The following is a 22,195-nucleotide window of genomic DNA, read 5'->3' on the forward strand; positions in this document are numbered from 1 at the left end:
TAATTACAGAAAAAGTGTGAAAAACCACATCTCTGAATATGTTGACCCAATAGTAGCATGTTGTCACACTATGTTTTGTAATTTATCCACAAATCAGCAAACTGCAAAACTTTAAGCAAGAGTTACACAATATAACAATTTTGCTATAAAGCACTTCAAGCAGAGGTCCCCAGACTTGGTTCTTGAGGGCCAGTGTCTTGCAGAGTTTCGTGGCCTAATGGATAGCGAGTCAGACTTGTAACCCAAAAGTTGTGGGTTTGAGTCTCAGGTCTGGCAGGGATTGTAGGTGGGGGGAGTGAATGTCCAGCGCTCTCTCCACCCTCAATAACACGACTGAGGTGAGACCCTTGAGCAAGGCACCGAACCCCCAACTGCTCCCCGGACGCCACACTTGGATGGGTTAAATGCAGAGCACAAATTCCAAGTATGGGTCAACATACTTGGCCACATGTCATGTCCTTAAACTATGTCAATATACATTTATGACATTGCTATTTATTTTTTATTTATTTGTGTGTGTTCACTTTTTTTTTACCCAACAACTATGGAAAAATATGATGGTACTGAATTTGAAAAAAATACTCACACTTAAGCTGTTCCAGACCTGTGAGTTTCTATCTTCTCTTGAACGTAAAGGCATGAAGAAGTTTGGGAAACAAACAATTGCTGGTAGCCACTTACTTAAAAAATATACCAATACCAGTAACTGTTTGCTTGCAACAGTCTTTAAAATATCTTGTTCAAACAGTCAGCCTCTTCTTGGATGAGTTCCTGTAAATTAAACAGCACAGCATGTGTACTACAGCACACTTCAAAATACCAGCAAGCATGCACTGGATTCCCATTCTTCATTCATCATTTGCTGGATTGTTTATACACAGAATACTCAAACTCCACTTGAAACTTGAAACTATATCTTCATTGTCCACCACACTACACACACACAGCATGACGCATGCATAAGCAGAAACAAGAAAGACTTTTAAATGAGTTGAATCGACTGTTCTCTCTGGATTTCCACTACATTTCCCCTCTAATCTCAGCAGATTTTCAATCGCTAACGGCTAGCCAGTACTCTGAGGGCAGTAAAGCAGAAAATAGTCCTGCTCAGAATCCCTAACAGCAGCTAGCTCATCCAGATGACGTTACTGGAACATCTTTATCACAAGGTTAAACTCAGATTCTGATGTGTGGAGATTATTGAATTAACCCACTCATTTCCCTTATTGCAGGGAAGGTGCCTTCCTGCTCATCAATCAGTCAATAATAATGTGACAGTGGGCTACAGCGAGGACAAGTAGTTGAAGCAAAATCATGTACAGCAGCCTCTTTTATTAAAAAAATCAACCAACATCCACAAACAGGCAGGAGAAACTGGAGAATAACAATCAACTAAACACAAATGAGAATGGACAAATACAAATATACAGCATGGCCAGATTACTAAACAAGTAGCAGGTGAACAAAAGACAATGAGTAACCATAGCAACAAACTAGCAAGGCGATAATAATAATAACATGAGATGTTAAAAGTTGAACAGTTAAATGCACTTTTCACACTTTTACTAGTATGCCCAACACTGTCACAGTCAACTTTTTCTGTTTTATGAAAGTGACATTTCCACCACATCTCAAAAGACATATCTGTAGCAATATTTTGTTGTGGAAATGACATATTAAAGATTTTTAGAACAAAATTCAGACTTCTCTGTCTTGCTAAAGCCAATTTCATAGATAGCACATCCTAAATAATTCATATAATTGTCACCTTTTTTGTTTAACTTGACAAAATTAGGCCACAGTTTACACACTGAAATTACACATAACGGAAAAAATAATCGCTACCTTGTTTTTTTTCTTTACACATTTGTTAGTAAAAGTACACTAATGTATGAAAAAATGAACATATACTGAAAAAAAGTAAATCAACAAATACTGAATTTTTTTTTCACTTTGTTTAAATTATCATTTTAAATCAGTAGTAATTCCTGTTTATAAGAGATTTCCATGGTTTACAATTGAAAGTCTGTCTGAGACAAAGGAAAAACAATTAAATCAATACAGAAACGGCATTTAAAAGACATTTTTGATGTGACATCTAGGCTACATTATAATTTTTTAAATAATTTTTTATTAAAATTAACTCCTGAATATCCACCCATATATATTTAGTTGATGCCTATAACTTATATGTGAAGGATTAAATGGTTGTGGCTAGAAGGGATACAGCTCCGACCGGAAATGAACAATGAAATTAATTTTTCTACCTATTAGATTGTGTTTTATTAACGCCTACACCTACCCCTTACAAGAATAATAAAAAAAAAAGTAATTATTGTTGTACAGTTTGACAAAAATTACGCTGTATTGATGTGCGCATGCCCAGTAGCGCCATATGTATCCCTTCTAGAAAAAAAAAAATCTAATATTTGGCATTCCGTTCCGCAATCGTCTTTGTGACGTCACAAAGACATTAGAGCCAAGACTAAACTATTGGCTTCACTCTCGCGGGAAACTGATTGCGCTCCGGTGAAGCAAAAGCGGTCAGACACGGCGATTCACCTCGGTTTCACGTGTCGACCTCTCAAGCTTTTTTTAGTCGGTAGTAGTTGCCCCCTGCTGGGCTGTGGTGGTCTGTGGGTGTGCAGGGGGTCGTGCGGAGTCGTAACCGATCGGTGTTGTGTGGTGAGAGGTGTGACACAGTGATTGACAAAAGGAGGGCGAGGTGGTTATTCTCTCCAATCAAATTAACTTTAATGGTTTATAGCAACCCCACCCGACCCAGTCCTTCACAATTAATAGCTGGTAATCACTGTTAACACCTGCTATAAACCATATTGACAATAAGTTGACATGCAAAATAACAAAGAGCATTAATTATCTAAAAAACAGTTTAGTAGTTTACAAAATATGTTATGTGACATCTAGGGATGTAATAAACTCTCAAAGCTGAAAACATATGATCCTTGTGTTGTTGTCTTGATTTAAACACTTCAAACTCATGGTGTGAGAAAAATATAAAAGTCTTCAACCTACATGTTTAGGCTACATAAACCAACAATTTAAGAATATCGCTCACAGAAAGTACAAGAATAAAAAATCTCCATGAACTAGATAGCAAAAATAAACATTTGTAAAGAAAATAACATTCCTAAAGCCAGTTTGTGTTTAATCTTTATTTTTGGGAAGTGGTTTGTGGCCAAGTATAGTGACCCGTACTTAGAATGTGTGCTCTGCATTTAACCCATCCAAGTGCACACACAGTAGTGAACATACACCCGGAGCAGTGGGCAGCCAATGCTGCGGCGCCCGGGGAGCAGTTGGGGGTTTAGGGCTTTGCTCAAGGGTCTCACCTCAGTCGTGGTATTGAGGGTGGAGAGAGTGTTGGTTATTCACTCCCCACCTACAATCCCTGCCGGACCTGAGACTCGAACCCACGACCTTTGGGTTATAAATCCAACTCTTGTTTTCTCAGCAAACATCAATAAAGGCATTAGTTGTGTAAATGCAATTGAAATCATCTGCTCTTGACCCAGTAGAGGCCTGTGTGTTCAAACAGCTGGACAGACACTGTCTGGAGGATAAACCTTGAGACAGGGACCCCACGGCTCTAATGCCAAATCATGCAGATGAGCTGATGCCTCCTGACCTCAAACACAACCAAAAGCTGGATGGTGAGCTAGATGCTCTTATTATTTGTGACCTTGGAGCACAAAACCAGTCTTAAGTCGCTCGGGTATATTTGTAGCAATAGCCAAAAATACATTGTTTGGGTCAAAATTATCCATTTTTCTTTTATGCCAAAAATCATTAGGATATTAAGTAAAGATCATGTTCCATGAAGATATTTTGTAAATGTCCTACCCTATATATATTCTAGCTTAATTTTTGATTAGTAATATGTATCGCTAAGAACTTCATTTGGACAACTTTAAAAGTGATTTTCTCAATATTTCGATTTTTTTGCACCCTCAGATTCCAGATTTTCAAATAGTTGTATCTCTTGGCCAAATATAGTCTGATCCTAACAACCCATACATCAATGGAAAGCTTATTTATTCATCTTTCAGATGATGTAGAAATCTCAATTTCAAAAAATTTACACTTATGACTGGTTTTGTGGTCCAGGGTCACATTTGTGTGACTGCTGCTATAAGATTTGTATCACTTTGCATTGAATTGTGGTTGTGGTTATGCAATCGAATGTAAATATTTATGGGATGATCAAATGCCATCTCCACCACTGTCTTGGTGGCCATGAGTAGAGTGTCTCTTGTGTAATTAATACTAAACAACAGAAAAATGTTCTTCTCTTCAGATCATTTACTCGGTTTGAGAAGTAATTACAAAATGAATCAATCAGTAACATTTAGAATACTGATGGGAATTCACTACACAGAAGAACCTTTCAGTGAACAGCTCTTAATTCCATTTTATACTTAGTCTGAAGATCATTTTAATAATCTAAACAACCAAGAACACTAAAGGTTCTATAGAGGTTAAAGGTTCTTCATGGAACCGTAACAATTCCAATAAAGAACCTTGAAAGTGTAAATTATTATCATTTGCATTTGGCCTTATACAGAAACTGTCATTTCTCTCCACTCTCCCTGTACAGTCTCAGGTTCCCTGCCAGATGCCTCAGTAATGTTTTGTTTCCATTGTGCCTGTTCACATATATCTGGTATATGTTATGTGTTAAATACTCTGCGTGGTTTTTCAGGTCATCTTGGCCACGATCCACTGCAGTGCTGTGCTGTATCCCTGTATCTCATGTGTCAGGCTTGATATTAAATCCTGTATAGTTTTATTGCTGAGATGTCTATGACATAGTTCGTTTTTGTCTTCCAGTGAGAATGGGTTGAAATGAATGAGTTTTCTTCTTCCATTATGAAATCTGTGAGTTGTCTTGCATTCCTGTCATTTTGACACAGACCACACTTACAGCCATAAACAAAACTTCAAGGAGCAAGAACTGGCTTTGGTCCTTAATGAATTAAGCCCTCCCTGAATAAGAGTAAACAATTGGGTAAACCTTATATTGGGTTATATAAGGTAATCTTCTGCTAGTAGTCTTGCAAGTGCTGTTGATTTGGTGTTTTGGAAAGATTTATTTTCTGTTTCCTAAACTGATCAACAGTGGCACCTACTGGCCAGACTCAGACTGTACATCTATCCCTTTCAATTTTATTTTCATCAATTCAAATTGATGAATGATTTAAACTGATTTGATAGAATCCCACAGATTTTACACCCCCATACAGAAAAATAAATAGATCAATAAGTAAAATCAGAACTAAAAGAATATATTGCTAATATAAATGTTTTTTGCTATTTTGATTTTTAGTTACTTATATTTTTGGACATTATTTACATATTTTATCAATGTAAACATATTTACATTGTCCAAAATATATTTGCATTAAACTATGCATTTACTCAAAATGTATTTTAAGATTGCAAATATTTTTTCTTGCCCCTTGAAATACACATTTTTTTAAGGTAAGCGGTTGCAATCAATTTATTTAAATAAACAATTTAATTTGACTAACTTTCAGCAAAATTAGTTTATTTAAATGTAGCTCAAATAAATTGATTGCAACCACTTAAAAAAATAAAAATAGTAAATTCAATGAACCATTTTTTTCAGTGCATTTTGTAATATTTTTTGGAATTTGAACGTTTAACTGAAATATATTTGAATTTTAAAAAATATATTTCTTTAAGCTATGCTGTTTAAAACATATATTTAGATTTTCAGTTATGGATACAGAAATTCAGCATTGTATGGAGTGTATTTACAACTTAAGCCTGCAAAACAGAACCAGCAATGTATTCACCGAGACAAAGGAACTTTTGTCAACTCACACACCATGCGACAGCTCATAATAACTGCAGCGGTCAGCAGCCCCTAGATTCCTGGCTCACAAACCTGAGCGTTCAGTTACACTGTTTATAATGCCTGAGGAAACGTGCCATCAACACCAGACACATTACACTGATGGGTCTGCCATGAAGACAAAAGCACAAGTTAGGAAATGAATCTTACAAGAACATGTTCGGGTCATATATCAAGCCAAAAAAAGAAAGAAATTAGAAATGATGTATAAATTTAAATTATATGAATAAGCTGATTTGCTGAGGCCTGTTTCATAAAACAAGTGCATGCTGGTTTTAAAGGGGGTTTGACCACATCTTTAGCTAGTAAGGCTGGGAGACCAGGGGCCTGTTCCATAAAACAAGTTTAGCGAATAATCCAGGTTTATTTAAGTTAGACTGACTTATTTTGAACCAAATTAATTGACAATAAATCTGAAATAAACCTGGATTATTCGCTAAACTTGTTTTATGGAACAGGCCCCTGGTCTCCCAGCCTTACTAGCTAAAGATGGGATCAAAACCAGCATGCTAAGATGATATGAATTAATTTATTTGTTGTTAAATATAATAAATACATGATATTTCGTAATATCTGCAATGTACACAGATTATAAATAGTTTGTGTGTCTGAGTAAACTATTCCAGGACTTTTTTATAATTCCACAGATAAACAAGAATATAAACAAGCAATCAAATTAGTTTCTAATGATATTTTCGTTCGTGTAGAGGTCGCTGTTTGTCGTGTTGTTCCTCAATTATAATCATATCTGATGTATGAGTCGAGTGGGCGTTCACAGACTGATCATTCAACAATACCGAAACTCAACAGAGACCCACTTCACAACAAATCAGCGTGACATGGAGCCTACGAATTTACAGGTAAAGAAATCATACAGAAATCACGAGTAAATGTCAAGACAGTGTGAATTCATAAGACTGAGAGGTTGTAGTATAGCAGATCCGTGTCTATTTTCTTTGTTCAGAGTTGTTTCGGTTGTTTAGAAACCATTTTTACATTCACCACTGTCCGAGACAATGTCATTATGTATGAATGAAGTTAGAGTTGGAGTGATTTAAGTTATCTTTAAGTAAAAAGTGAATCGTAATGATGACACAGGCTATGTTTTAAGACTTGGCAGTGATTCCTGAAGCCCATGTGATGCCTATAAATGCTGTCTAGGTAGGCAGCGCTGTAGTTTTCGAGACACGGCCATAACCCGGATATTAAAGGTTTCTCTAAGATGTTATCTGGTCAAGTATGACGATCATCTGACAACAGTTTTGAACAAAGTTTTCAAGACATCACCGATCCCCCCAAAATATAACATTTATACGATTTATGTTTTGTGGATGTTACATTTGAATCATTAATCTCAATCTCTCTCTATTCATTATAATTCAATTATGTGTATTTTCAGTTTAATTCTTAGTTAATTGACACTGTACTAGTCATTATAAATCACTTTATATGTGCAATGCTTTTGTAGTTTTTCTGTAACATTATTAAATATTTAAATATGAATATGTTTCAATATGTTGTGTAATGTATATTTACACTTCTTACACTACACTTATATCTCTGCAAGGTGGGTTATGTATTTACCTAATCAATATGTATCGCAGACGTCTTAAAGTGGTGCGATTATAAGCGCAATTGCACATGCTTCATTTTACAGAAAGCTATAGCTATAGCCAACAAAGCTTCACAAGAGGACCAGGCTGGAAATTATGAGGAAGCTGTTAAATCTTATCAACATGCCGTGAAATATTTTCTGCATATAATAAAACGTAAGTGCATGAATATGAGGCTACCCTATTTACAACAATGTGCAATGGTCTGATCATGTTTCGTATCATTTTCCTGGCCTTTTAACCCTTTGTTTTTAGGTGAACCACAGGGTAAGGAGGGCAATCAGAAGATCAGAGATAAGTGTAAGCAGTATCTAGACAGAGCAGAAGAGCTCCAAGGCCATCTTGATAAGAAAGAGGTTAATATAAATTTATCAGTGTCTCTTTGTGTATTTATGAATATGTCCAAGCAATTTGGACCACAATGGACTGAGTCACTTTTGTTTTTAAACTTACAAATTCTGAAAGAGCATGCTGTCTATGTGCAGTCTTCATGAAACCACCTGTCTACAGCAGTGTATTACAGTTTGTTAACACATGCTGGACATTAATACATCTTTGGTCACTAATATAAGTGGTGTCGAATAGTAAAAACACATTTTGACCAACAATTTAACCCACTGCGAGAACATAACAGTGCTTTGAAGCATGGAGGCAGCATCATTCTGTGGCATGAACTGAACACATGCAGAGGGAAATTTGAGCAAGTAAATAAAAATCCTATAGGGAAACATGCAGAAAAACTACTGGACACACTGACGTAGTTTAAAATCAAATGAAACATTAGAGACGTGGCCTAATGGTAGCACAAGTTCTTCAACACATTGCGCTGTTGCACTCATACGTGTGGTCTGAGTCTGAATCTAGCTAACAACTTTTCCTGATCTCATTTCCTCCCCTTTACTTTTCCTGGAAATAAAAGTTTAGTGGGCTTAGAGATTGCTGTACATTATATTATATTATATTAATATTATCACCTTTATATGGTACTTTATAAAATACAGATTGTTTCAAAGCAGCTTTACAGTGAGAAATAATGTTTCAGTGATGCAAACAGTATTCGGTTCTGCTGTAAAGCAGCTCTAAAGAGACAATAGTAAATATTCATTATGCAGTTAAAGTCAGTTCATTGTTTCAGTTTGGTTTTATAATTGTGAAAAGTTAATCAGTTGTATATTTTTTACTGACAGTAGGAAAGGACAAAATACCAATGAGCTTTGCAAACTGATATGGTCAGAAAATGAAAATGTGATTTTTTTTGTGTGATGGTTATGTGTCAGAAAAATAAACAGCAGTTGACTCAGTACATAGCCCTGGGGGTCTCCTGAAGCACTAAGCATGTAGGAGCCCTGTTTTGTGTCCTGACTGTGGTCTGTTGCATATTACAGGATCCAGCTGCAGAGTTACAAGAAAGTTGCAGAGTTGCTGGAAACTTTGACCAGGTATGCAATGGTGTCCTGTGGTTTTGCTTGTAAGTGTCTTTGTAGGGGCCTTGAAATGTGTCACGTCTCTTTAAAGACTGCGAGTAAGTGCAATGTGGTTATGCATTTGAAAAAAATTTTTTGGCAGAAGATACAGTTATTGTTCAATGCTCGTAAATGGAAAAAGATGTTAATGCAGTTAGATGGCGTACTTAGGGCATTTAACAAGAAGGGCTTAGACGACATGTTAATCAGCAAAACTTTGACCTCTTGATCTCAAGTTCTGGCCGTCTAATTATAACTGGGTGTCTGAGAGGCAGGTGAGGTGGTTGTTCTGTGATTACACAGTGACGCATTAGATGCTCTTTCACTGTAAAGTATTGTTGTTGAAGTCTATTTTTAGGGTGTTGGCTTTTTTTAGGTTTGGTTCTTTTTACAAGTAAAAGTTTCGTCCCAGCAGTATCATCACATTATAACAGATACTGAAACTCAGTGTTTAGCCATAGCCTCTGCTTAGGTTGTGGGATGCGGGTTGTTTTTTTCAAGGGACCCTGAGGGGCCACTGTATGTCCCTGTAAGCTCTTGATGTAGGTGTGGAAGTAGAAGTGGCACACCTTTAGATTGTTTGGTGTGTCACTACACTGATGACTTCACAAGCAGATACAACCAACACACTCTTATGGCAATTTCTAACTATTTGTAGAATTGACGGCTAAATGTGCAGTCACACTTTTGGTGACATTTCGTGGGCAAAAAAAGGTTCATTGCGTATTGTCAGAAAATATGAAGCACAGCTCGCACAGAAGTCACAAATCTGCTTGCATCTTTCACTCTCATGTGAAATTCCAGCTTGCGTGGATATCTATTGAGATGACTCTGTTACGTTGTCAAAGAGCAATCAGTGTGAGTGTGCCTTAATTTGTATGGATTTGTCTGATCTCAGTCGTGCATGGTTAGGTTTATTGGTGGGGTTAGTGGTGGAACTTAATGCTTTCTTTTTTCTAAAAATCACACTTTTCCGGATGAACCACATTATACAAATTCCTACAAAAGCACCACTTTGTAAAATAATTTTCTCATGAGATCGTGTTGCTTTGGGGTGAAAATTAAGAGTGCTGGGTGATATCAAGTTTTAAAGACAAGCATTTCTTTTTCTTTTGAATAACATGCATGGATGAAACATGGTTCCATGGTACGGTGCATGGACCATACAAAGGGATTGGACCATGTATGCTTTTTTTAAAATACTTTTGTCGTTTCATATATATCCATTGTCTTTTTGGCTACATTACATTCTATTTTTGTATTCCTTTCATAAATGTTTTATTTTTTGTTTACTGTGGTGTCTGGTGTTCACAACATGGTTCTGAAGTAGCAATAGCAACAGATCTTGTTTATTACTAGCCTGCCATATTGCCATATAATGTCTGATAATGTGTAAGCAATGATATGACTCATGCCTGTAGGTGACCTTTCAGTTTGACAATAGAAACACTTGTTATCTCACTGATGACTTCAGACGTTTGGTAGCTATATCACTATAGTAACACACCGGCCTGTTTAGATGTGAATGTGCACATTTCTACTAGCATTAAACCAATATACAGAAGAAGATACTGTCTATCTAATAGTAGTTTAGAGAAATTTCTAATTAGGTGATGAGAATAATTAATTCTGTCAGATGCATAATTTAGTGCAAATTATAAATTCAATGTTTTGGCAAACAGAAATAAATATGACATTAAAAGCGCCTTATAATTAGCCAGTGACGTTTTATTGTCTTCACTTATTTACCTAACAGATATTACAGAAATATTTTAATGGTATGAAAAATCAGGTGTTTGAAACCAACATCAACACAAAAGCAGACAATAGAAAGCAAGCATTTCTGTATTTGGATCAGATTTCTGTGATAACTCCCATTTGTGTCAGTTTTACCGAATCTCCCACATAATCAGGGCAAATTAATTGTCTTTAAGTGAGTGTAATCACTGTAACTTGGATACATTCAAAATATTATAATCAAATGGTTGCATATGATTTGTACAACATCAGTCATGCAGTTTTTGATGTTTGGTGGCATCAGCTTGAGAGAATCATTCTTGTTGTTACCTACAATAATATTGAATATATCAAGTACAACTTTTATTACGTAGGAATGACTTTTTTGTTCCCGAAACCGGAGGCATTTGTAAGGGCGCGCCAAATGGGCAACACGTGATCGTGAAGGCGGAAGTGACATTCGACATTTTAATGCGGAAGTTGTTTTTTTCCTCTGTTACTCTCCGATCTCAAAAATAAGTATTGAAAAATCATACATTTACGATCCTCGTTGTTTGTTTGTAAAAGCGTGACAGTTTGTTAATATATCACTGTCTTTATTTTTCCGAAACGCCGTTCGTTCTGGATTATTTCAGCCCTTATGGCTGCCAACAACAACAACTTACAGGTAAGTTTGCAAACAAATGATCTCCGAGTTTATCAAACCGACAGAAATAACTTTAATTTATGGATTTACGTAAGATAAATATTACGTTTTATCGTGTCTGTGTATATTAATATATTTGAAGAATATAAATATAAAGAAATAGTCGCCCATGTCTTGCTAGCAGCCGTGTTTTCTTTAACTTCTGTCATATAATCTAAATATACTAACAAACCATTATGCTCTCTTGTTTGTTCGTGAGATTATAAGTGTTATTTTATGTTAATCAGACAATGACATTAGCAGTTGAGATGAGCTAATAATAACCAGTCAGGTGTTTAGTTTGAACTTTAGCTCATTGTTCTGGTCTCTTAAGCATTATAGTGTTTCTGTGGTGGACAGATGCCACATTTATCATTTTTTGCTTGAGAATTAATGTGAAATCTCATTTATATGCTTTCATACAGCTGACTGAAATTCCCTCATACTGTCAATGTTATGACAATAAAACGGCATTCATTAGTTAATAGCTACATTGAATTTTCTGAAATGATGCTATGATCTCCACCACACAGAAAGCAATAGATCTGGCCAGTAAGGCAGCTCAGGAGGATAAGGCTGAAAACTATGAAGAGGCCCTGCGTCTATATCAACATGCTGTTCAATATTTCTTGCATGTTGTCAAATGTAAGTATGCAGCAGAAGTCTGTTTATATCTGTCCATAAAAAGAATGAATTTAGCAATCAAGCATATTATTTCTGTCTTACTATTTGTTTTTATCCAGACTGTAGTAGTTTGCTAAATGTTTATACTGTATTTATTGCTTTAACGTTACATATGTTCTAATTAGAGTGTGAATTTATCAGTATGTTAATGAGAAGATATTACAGCATTTGACACGAGTGGCAGTTTTCAGTCGCCTCTATACCTTTTAACTGTTGTTTTTTTTTTTTGTAAAGATGAAGCACAGGGTGATAAGGCCAAGCAAAGCATTCGGGCCAAATGTGCTGAATATTTAGACCGGGCTGAGAAGTTGAAAGAATTCTTGAAGAAGAAAGAGAAAGCCCCAGCGAAACCAGTGAAGGAGTCTCAGTCCAGTGACAAAGGGTGGGTGCTGTGTAGCTGGATAAATACAAACATACACATACATTCATTTGAAATGCGTGCTTGGTTTCTGTGAATCAAAACATCAAGATTAAATTATTGCTAATTGTTTTTGAACACAACAACATGCCCAGTGTGAATGCCCTGCTTAAAAAAATAAATCTAATCTGGCTGTGATGAACACTAATTACACAGGACTTGATCATTCTGATATTTGAAAATATGTGGTTTTGCATATTCCTAACTGCTAGCGTGTGCTCATGTCTATGCAAAAACGTGTTAGTAAGACTGTGCAGCGACTGTGAACTTCCCCCTTTGCTGTTGTGCTATTTATATAACCAATCATTAGTTAAGCGTTGGTTAGATTTTACAGCAAAACAGTAATATTGTGAAATATTACAATTTAAAAGATTTTCTTTTTAAAATATATTTTAGAATGTCATTTATTCCTCTGATCAAAGCTGAATTTTCAGCATCATTACTGCAGTCTTCAGTGTGTCACGTGATCCTTCAGAAATCATTCTGATATGCTCATTTACTGCTAAAGAAACATTTCTGATTGTTAGCAATTTTGAAAACCGTTTCAGTCATACATTTGATTTCAGGTTTCTTTGATGAATAGAACTTTAAAAGAAAGCCATAATTTGAAATATAAGTATTTTGTTACATTACATATGCATTTACTGGCACATTTGATCAATTGAATGCAACCTTGTTGCTGAATAAAAAAAATATATATATATTTTTAACCATAGGAATGAAAGTGATGGAGAAGGAGAAGATCCAGAGAAAAAGAAATTTCAGAATCAACTCTCAGGTAAGTGATTCCCCATCCAGACACTGTCTTCTAATGGAACGAAATTATGATTTTATATATATGATGTTTTTAGTTTTAATCCCAAGAAATCTCAGTTGAATCTGATTGACTGATCTATTATCACAGGAGCCATTGTCATGGAGAAGCCAAACATTAAATGGAATGATGTTGCCGGGCTGGAGGGGGCCAAAGAGGCTTTGAAAGAAGCTGTCATTCTGCCAATCAAATTCCCACATCTCTTCACAGGCAAGTGGCTATATCAGTATCAACTAATGGGCACTGCTTTCATTTGACGCTCTGAGTATTCAGTGATCAGCAGTGCTAGTATGGGTATATCAAAACTGCAACTGAACCATTACCCTGTAAAAGGAAACTGTTGAAAGGGTAATGCTCTAATAACACACATTGTTACGGTCTCAGGTAAAAGAACTCCCTGGAGGGGCATCCTTCTCTTCGGGCCTCCTGGAACAGGCAAGTCTTACCTGGCCAAAGCAGTAGCGACAGAAGCCAACAATTCCACCTTCTTTTCCATCTCCTCCTCTGACCTGGTATCCAAGTGGCTGGGAGAGAGTGAAAAGTGAGTCTTGTGAGGAATGCTGCCAGTTACCTTTACCTGTTTCTTTTTAGAGTCTTTCTTGCTTACTGCTGAATTCTTTGCTCCTTTACTTTTGTGTTTTTCTCAGATTTTCTGTTTAAAGTGGTAGTTTATGCAAAAATGAAATTTCTGTCGTCATTTACTCACCCTTCACTTGTTCCAAACCCGAGTTTCTTTCTTCTGTTGAACACAAAAGAAGATATTTTAAAGAAAGTTGGTAACCAAACAGTTGCTTTTTTTATCCATAATATGGAAGCCAGTGGGGACCATCAACTATTTGGTTACACACATTGTTCAAAATATCTTCTTGTGTGGTCAACAGAAGAAATTCATACAGGTTTGGAACAAGTAGAGGGGGTGAGTAAGTAATTAGAGAATTATAATTTTTGCAGTAACTACCTATTTAAAGTGACTGTGATTTGTCATTTCCTTTACATAGAATGCAAGTCAACTTAATGTTTTTATATTTCCAGACCTATTTAAGAGCAGCTTTAATGTGGGATTGCTGAACAGAATTTGATATCAAGCAACCTTGACCTTACAACTGACCTATAAATGCACGCTGAAAAGCTTATTAAAACATTTCATTCATTTTGGATTTGTAATTGAAATGAAAATGATACTGAGTGAGGTCTAGAGTTTTGATTGGTTAAAGTTGCTTGTCATCTGAATAAATGGGTAAAATGATGCCATACATTGTCTAAACGGTTCCTTTCATCCCCTCAGGCTGGTGAAGAATTTGTTCACTTTGGCTCGAGAGCACAAGCCCTCTATTATCTTCATTGATGAGATTGATTCACTCTGCGGCTCCAGGAGCGAGAATGAAAGTGAAGCAGCTCGCAGAATCAAGACCGAGTTTCTGGTTCAGATGCAAGGTGAGCCTTTTATACATGTTATGACCGCCTGTACCAGGGATGTCAAATCCTGCTCCTGGATGGAGTTTAGTTCTAAACCTAATTAAACACACCTTAAACAAACTAAAATGAGTTATTGTCTGAAATGCATTCCAAACCAGCAGTGATGCAAAATCTTTTTTTGCATGTTTGTTTTTTTTATAAACAATTGTATTGTATTTTACCTCAAAGAATGAACGGATGAATGAAAAGCTTTTCACTTTTGCACAGTGAGATTATTTTCTTGACAATTTAGCACATTTCCACCCCCAAATTCTCATTACTGAAATGCAAAAAATCATATTACTGAAAAAATTATTTACATTGTAACATACATCATGTTAGTATTTGTTAGTTTTAATGAACCATTAATATCTACTTATTAATATCTAATTTCATTATCTAATACATTCATTATAGGTGTTGGTAATGACAATGAAGGTATCCTGGTGCTGGGAGCCACAAACATCCCCTGGACGCTGGATTCTGCCATCAGAAGACGGTAATCATTTTTAATGAATTACTATAGGGAAAACTGAAAGCGAACAGTCAGAGTGTCTGTCAGTTAAAGATGATCTCATTAAACTCTGTGTCAGTGTGATGCATCATGATTGAATGAGTGACATCAACTAGAACAGGTTATTCAACTCTTTCAGTTCAGTATGAGCCAGAGAGCATGAATCACGTGAAATGTTATTATGAAAGATCTACAGGTCTATACAATTTATACAATAATCTGTGTGTGTGTATATACAGTATCTCACAGAAGTGAGTACACCCTCACATTTTTGTAAATATTTTATCTTTTCATGTGACAACACTGAAGAAATGACACTTTGCTACAATGTAAAGTAGTGAGTGTACAGCTTGTATAACAGTGTAAATTTGCTGTCCCCTCAAAATAACTCAACACACAGCCATTAATGTCTAAACCGCTGGCCACAAAAGTCAGTACATCCCTAAGTGAAAATATCCAAATTGGGCCCAATTACACATTTTCTCTCCCTGGTGTGACTTGTTAGTGTTACAAGGTCTCAGGTGTGAATGGGGAGCAGGTGTGTTAAATATGGTGTTATCGCTCTCACTTTCTCATACTGGTCACTGGAAGTTCAACATGGCACCTCATGGCAAAGAACTCTCTGAGGATCTGAAAAAAATAATTGTTGCTCTACATAAAGATGGTGTTTGCTATAAGAATATTGCCAAGAACCTGAAAATGAGCTGCAGCACGGTGGCCAAGACCATACAGCGGTTTAACAGGACAGGTTCCACTCAGAACAGGGCTCGCCATGGTCGACCAAAGAAGTTGAGTGCATGTGCTCAGCGTCATATCCAGAGGTTGTGTTTGGGAAATAGACGTATGAGTGCTGCCAGCATTGCTGCAGAGGTTGAAGGGGTGGGGGGGTCAGCCTGTGCTCAGACCATACGCCGCACGCTGCATCAAATTGGTCTGCATGGCTGTCGTCCCAGAAGGAAGCCTCTTCTAAAGATGATGCACAAGAAAGCCCGCAAACAGTTTGCTGAAGACAAGCAGACTAAGGACATGGGCGGCAACCAGGTGAGGAGTACAAAGACAAGTGTGTCTTGCCTACAGTCAAGCATGGTGGTGGGAGTGTCATGGTCTGGGGCTGTATGAGTGCTGCCGACACTGGGGAGCTACAGTTCATTGAGGGAACCATGAATGCCAACATGTGACATACTGAAGCAGAGACTGGGCCACAGGGCAGTATTCCAACATAACGACCGCAAACACACCTCCAAGACGACCACTGCCTTGCTAAAGAAGCTGAGGGTAAAGGTGATGGACTGGCCAAGCATGTCTCCAGATCTAAAACCTATTGAGCATCTGTGGGGCATCCTCAAACTGAAGGTGGAGGAGCGCAAGGTCTCTAACATCCACCAGCTCCGTGATGTGTGTGTGTGTGTGTTTATATGTATGTGTATATATTACTGCTTTTACTGTATTTTTCATGTAGCTTTGTTAAGCATAAGATATTGCTTTGAAAAACATAAAAAAAAAACTAAAAAAAAAAACTTCCCAACCCCAAACTTTTGAACAGTAGTCTATGCACCTGTGACCTACACAAAGGGTGGTGACTAGAATAATCTCACACATAAGATATGATTCCCATGCCTCCATTTGTGTTATTTAATAAATTTTGACTATATTGTCTGACTGCTATTTTAAGATGTGAAAAATGGTAACTGTGTGTGTGTGTACCTATCACTCTGTAACTGTAAGAGTATATGTTCATTGTTTATCTTCTGTATTATGTTTAGATTTGAGAAACGTATCTACATTCCTCTGCCAGAAGAGCACGCTCGTGGATTCATGTTCAAACTGAATCTCGGCAGCACACCTACCAGTCTCACCGAATCAGACTTCATGACTCTGGGAAAGAAGACGGACGGTTACTCTGGTGCTGACATCAGCGTCATCGTCAGAGATGCTCTCATGCAGCCCGTCAGGAAGGTTCAGTCCGCCACTCACTTCAAACGGGTGAGCCCTCAATGACACTATTACATCAACACTTTTAAGGGGGCATAACACACAGTTTCACCCAAGCTCATGTCAATCTTGAGTACCTATAGAGTAGTACTGCATCCATATCTCATATCTCCAAAAAGTCCTTAGTTTTATCATATTTATAAAAGAAAGATACAGCTTTACGATTCTCTCCGAAAACAGCCGAGCTCCTGGAGGCGGCGCGCCGTGGGCGGAGCTAAAGAGTGACGAGCACATGAGCTCCGATTGCCAACAAAGCACAGACATTTCATGCCGTTTCACTTACAATCTGCAGTTCTGTGCAGATCCGGGATCTTTTATAGCTGGGACCGCTCCATCTTTCAGTATCAAACGATGTGCAAATCCAGCGTCGAACTGGGCCTTGTTTATAAAACGTTCGTCTACAAACACACTTGCAAAACTCCGTTGCTGCCCCGGAAAAACAAACTGCATCCACTGTTCACGTAACGCTGGGTTCTTCGGGGAGCTGTGAGAGTTATGGTTGGAAGTTATCTTTCCCTCACAACCAAAAACCAAAAAGAAAAACATTTTTCCCAAGCGAGTCCCGTGCACCCTTCGTGATGTCATGAAGAGGCATGATCGAAAAAAAACTTTCCGAAACTTGTAAGAAACCTGGAAGTAAGATTTTTGGCACAGAAATACTCTGTTATACTTCCAAATCGGTTTTTGACACTTTGGCCATGCTTAGCATGAGAATCCAACTCTTTAACAGTGTAAATAATTCTGAATGCATGAAACAGCATTGGAGCCCCACTTTAAGAAACCGAAATGGAGTAAACGTGAAATGATTACACTTATATGTCTTAAATTAATGAGTCTTAAATGAATTACTCCGCATTCTAATCATAACCATCATATTTTCTTTCATTAGGTACGAGGACCATCAAGGAGTGACCCGAATGTCATAGTCGATGACCTCTTAACCCCTTGCTCCCCAGGTGATCCACAGGCTATTGAAATGACATGGATGGAAGTCCCTGGAGAGAAACTTTTGGAGCCAATTGTTTCCATGGTGAGCATATTTTCTCATATTTTTTTTACACCATCAGTATACACTAATTGTGCTTAATACAGTATGTGACTAAAAAATTATGCTGTGTCCCAGTGTCAAGCTATTTTTGTCTTCCTGAGTGCAAAAGCTCTGTTGAAACGGACTCTACATTATGTGGGAGATTAGAAATATGTTCTGCTTTATTTACGTGCCCTTTAAATGTATAAATACACTACTGTTCAAAATTTTAAGGTGAATATGATTTTTAAAGAAATTAATATTCAGCAAGGATGCATTAAATTGAGAAAGTGACTGTAAAGAATTTCATAATGTCTGAGAAGATTTCCATTTCAAATAAATGCTGTTCTTTTTAAACTTTCTATTCATCAAAGAATCTTGAACAAAAAAATGAATCGCTGTCTCCGCAAAAACTTAACTTTTTCCAACATTGGTAATAAATCAGCATATTAGAGTGATTTCTGAAGGATCAGGTGACACTGAATTTTCAGCATCATTACTCCAGTCTTCAGTTTTTGCAAAGGAATAAATTACACTTTTAAGAGTTATATATATATATATACTCACTGGCCACTTTATTAGGTACACCTGTTCAATTGCTTGGTAACACACATTGCTAATCTGCCAATCACATGGCAGCAACACAATGCATTTGTGTGGACGAAAATGCCTTGTTGATGTCAGAGGTCAGACGAGAATGGGCAGACTGGTTAGAAATGATAGAAAGACAACAGTAACTCAAATAGCCACTCGTTACAACCAAGGTATGCAGAATACCATCTCTGAACGCACAACACGTCGATCCCTGAAGCAGATGGGCTACAGCAGCAGAAGACCCCCCCGGGTGCCGCTCCTGTCAGCTAAGAACAGGAAATGGAGGCTACAATTCGCACAGGCTCACCAAAATTGGACAATAGAAGATTGGAAAAACGTTGCCTGGTCTGATGAGTCTCGATTTCTGCTGCGACATTCAGATGGTAGGGTCAGAATTTGGCGTAAAGAACATGAAAGCATGGATCCATCCTGCCTTGTCTCAACGGTTCAGGCTGGTGGTGTAATGGTGTCGGGGATATTTTCTTGGTACACTTTGGGCCTCTTAGTACCAATTGAGCATCGTTTAAATGCTACAGCCTACCTGAGTATTGTTGCTGACCATGTCCATCCCTTTATGACTACAGTGTACCCATCTTCTGATGGCTACTTCCAGCAGCATAATGCACCATGTCACAAAGCTCAAATCATCTCAGACTGGTTTCTTGAACATTACTCAAATGGCCTCCACAGTCACCAGATCTCAATCCAATCGAGCACCTTTGGGATGTGGTGGAACGGGAGATTCGCATCATGGATGTGCAGCCGACAAATCTGCAGCAACTGCGTGATGCTATCATGTCAATATGGACCAAAATCTCTGAGGAATGTTTCCAACACCTTGTTGAATCTGCCACGAAGAATTAAGGCAGTTCTGAAGGCAAAAGGGGGTCCAACCCGGTACTAGCAAGGTGCACCTAATAAAGTCGCCAGTGAGTGTGTGTGTATGTGTGTATGCCGATAGACGATGCCATCGTCTATCGCCAATGGCTGACAGACATCACGATGTTGAGCCGGCATCGTGATTTCTCCCCCCCACCCCCTCTTCCGCAATCCGCCTCATCCCAATTCCGTGTTCGAAAAGGAAATTAAGTATATTACAGAACCCCTAAGGGGAATCAATTGCTTACGAGATAGGAAGTTGATAAAATTAAATACTTTCTTTTGCAATTATATCGTATTTTACAATATTATTATTTTTTTCGTCTTTTTGTATTTTGATCAAATAATTGATCATGATTTTTTTTATTTACTTATTCCAAACTTTTAAACATTACTGTATCTGTGTGTATTTTGGCTATTTTGCAGCATCTTTGAACATCTTTCAACAGAGTAGAATAATAATAACAGTTTTATATAACAATATTTTTTTGTTGTTTTAAAAGAAATATTAATGCTATAAAAAAAAAAGTTAAAATTAATGAGAGAAATGAACATTTAATAGAAAAATAGAAAACGGTGACTATAGTTTTTATTCTATTTAATTTAATTTTTTTTGCCTTTATTTTGATAGGACGGTTAGTTGACAGCAAAGTAGGGGTGGGATCAGGAAAGGTCCGCGAGCCGAGAATCGAACTCGGGATGCCCAATATTTTTATTATTTTATTTTTATTAAAAACCTGTTGACTTGCAAGACTGTTATGGTACTTTTATAAATTCCTCATTATGCTCTGCTCACACCCACAGTCGGACATGCTGAGGTCCCTCACCAACACAAAGCCCACCGTCAACGAGCAGGATCTGGACAAGCTGAAAAAGTTCACAGAGGACTTTGGACAGGAGGGCTGAACAGAGCCGGTCTCCCAAAACCAAAGCAAATTGTGATTGTAACGTCTTCTCTCTTGCCCTTCACACGCCCCTCTCTTCCTTTCGTACCCATGCTCTTCCTCTGACCGACGAGCGCTCTCAGCTCAGGCTAAAGGCTAGATGTAATTTGAAATGTGTATCTCTTCAAGCCCACCTCAGTTTTTCTTCAGCTGCTCTGCCTGCAAGGCTGCCATAAGTACCTTGTGACCATCATGCATCTTTTATCATTAATAAGCGGTCTCAATCATAATTATCTGTGCTTTCTTTGAATAACTCTGTCAGCAGGACCTACAACAGATGTGCTGTAAAACAATTAGAAATTATAATTTGTTCCTTTATGAAGTGACTAAACTAATACTAATGTCAGTTTTGTTTACGGTCACATAAATCTGAATGGCCAATAGTTAAGCTCCGACGACACATGAAGACTTTCCAGCTCCGTTTTAAAATGCTTTTGTTGGCTGTGCTTTGTTTTGTAGGAGAAGAACCTTGTAAATGGCTCTTGTTTGTTGTCGCAAAGACCTCTTTGGGTTCAGGTGTAGACTTTGTTCACAAGGGTAGTGAGATCTGTCTTTCCAGAGCTGTGCTTTCCTTCTCATTTGAGAAAGTCATGGTTTGAATCTGTTTGATATAACACTTAGAGATCCGCATTTAACAATTCAGACACTCTTTACATATACTACATATGGTTTTCTCTTCATGTACATCGTTACTTTCAGTATATTACTGTAAAATGTGCTATTCCTTCACTGAGATATAAGTTACATTATATTTTCAGGGGCCAATGTTGGACGTTCGTTGCAAATTCACTTGCTGAGGCTCAGCACACGATGTGCCTTCACATTTTCCTCTTGTCTGTTTTTCTCTCTCTATCTGCATACACATAGATGCACAAATACTGATGCTTATTGATGGCTATATAACTGTTTTTATAGGCAGAAGGTTTGGGAATGATTGGATGATATTTGCACATTTCATTTAAAACTTTACAAACATGTATATCAATCTGTATACAGCTCCTATGCACTTATAGGGTGTTTGGTTTGACATTTAAACACATAAGACATTGTACTATTAGAGTAACAATATAGAAAATATGTATTTGGTTTGTTTTAAGGATAAGTCTTGTTAAACAGATGGTTTGCAGAAAGTGGTTTTTGTCTTTCATTTTAATATTCACATGTAAATAAAGGTTGACATGAAACTAACTTGACTTATTTGTTCCTTTTAATGATAAACTCCTAAAACGCTCATTTCCTGTCAATCTGTCAGTTTTGTATTTTTTATTAATATTTTTGGTAGTGGGTAGACTGACATGCCATTGTGGGCGGTGTTTTTGGATTAAGGACTTCTATATATGTTTAAATCAAATTCAATGGTGAAGATGGTAAAAAAAAAAAACATAAAACGCTCCTCAGCATTAATTAAGAAAGTGACAGTTATTAACAGTCTTCCTGCTCTGGAAAGAATGTTGAACTTTGGAACTTGTAGTCCTTT

The 22,195-nt window shown here is 37.2% G+C and overlaps 2 protein-coding genes across 5 annotated transcripts in view; one reads left to right on the top strand and one right to left on the bottom strand.

The window, feature by feature from the left end:
• Positions 1-22,195, bottom strand: part of LOC306846144 (tyrosine-protein kinase JAK1-like) — an 830,156-nt gene that overhangs the window by 413,412 nt on the left and 394,549 nt on the right. The gene's annotated exons all lie outside the window — the stretch shown is intronic.
• On the top strand, positions 6,662-22,086 carry LOC306846038 (vacuolar protein sorting-associated protein 4B). 4 transcript variants are annotated; one of them, XM_079379110.1, is made up of 14 exons: positions 6,662-6,759; positions 7,557-7,668; positions 7,768-7,868; positions 8,898-8,951; positions 11,931-12,042; positions 12,316-12,463; positions 13,216-13,277; positions 13,404-13,523; positions 13,698-13,854; positions 14,599-14,747; positions 15,186-15,267; positions 17,046-17,265; positions 18,164-18,304; positions 20,579-22,086. In XM_079379110.1, exons 1-14 carry the CDS (start codon positions 6,739-6,741, stop codon positions 20,678-20,680), a joined length of 1,581 nt encoding a protein of 526 aa, XP_079235236.1. In that variant the 5' UTR covers positions 6,662-6,738; the 3' UTR covers positions 20,681-22,086. The 4 variants fall into 4 exon arrangements, with proteins under 4 accessions (XP_079235236.1, XP_079235237.1, XP_079235238.1 ...); XM_079379111.1 differs by lacking the exon at positions 8,898-8,951; XM_079379112.1 differs by lacking the exons at positions 6,662-6,759; positions 7,557-7,668; positions 7,768-7,868; positions 8,898-8,951 and adding exons at positions 11,168-11,231; positions 11,348-11,379.

Source organism: Barbus barbus, assembly GCF_936440315.1.
Source record: "Barbus barbus genome assembly, chromosome: 26".
Taxonomy (NCBI): domain Eukaryota; kingdom Metazoa; phylum Chordata; class Actinopteri; order Cypriniformes; family Cyprinidae; genus Barbus; species Barbus barbus.

Excerpts from the sequence above, each read along its gene's own strand:
- LOC306846038 (XM_079379110.1), top strand. The coding sequence starts at position 6,739 with ATGGAGCCTACGAATTTACAG. Across the intron at positions 7,869-8,897 it reads GCCATCTTGATAAGAAAGAG|GATCCAGCTGCAGAGTTACA; the intron begins GTTAATATAAAT and ends TGCATATTACAG. Across the intron at positions 18,305-20,578 it reads TGGAGCCAATTGTTTCCATG|TCGGACATGCTGAGGTCCCT; the intron begins GTGAGCATATTT and ends TCACACCCACAG.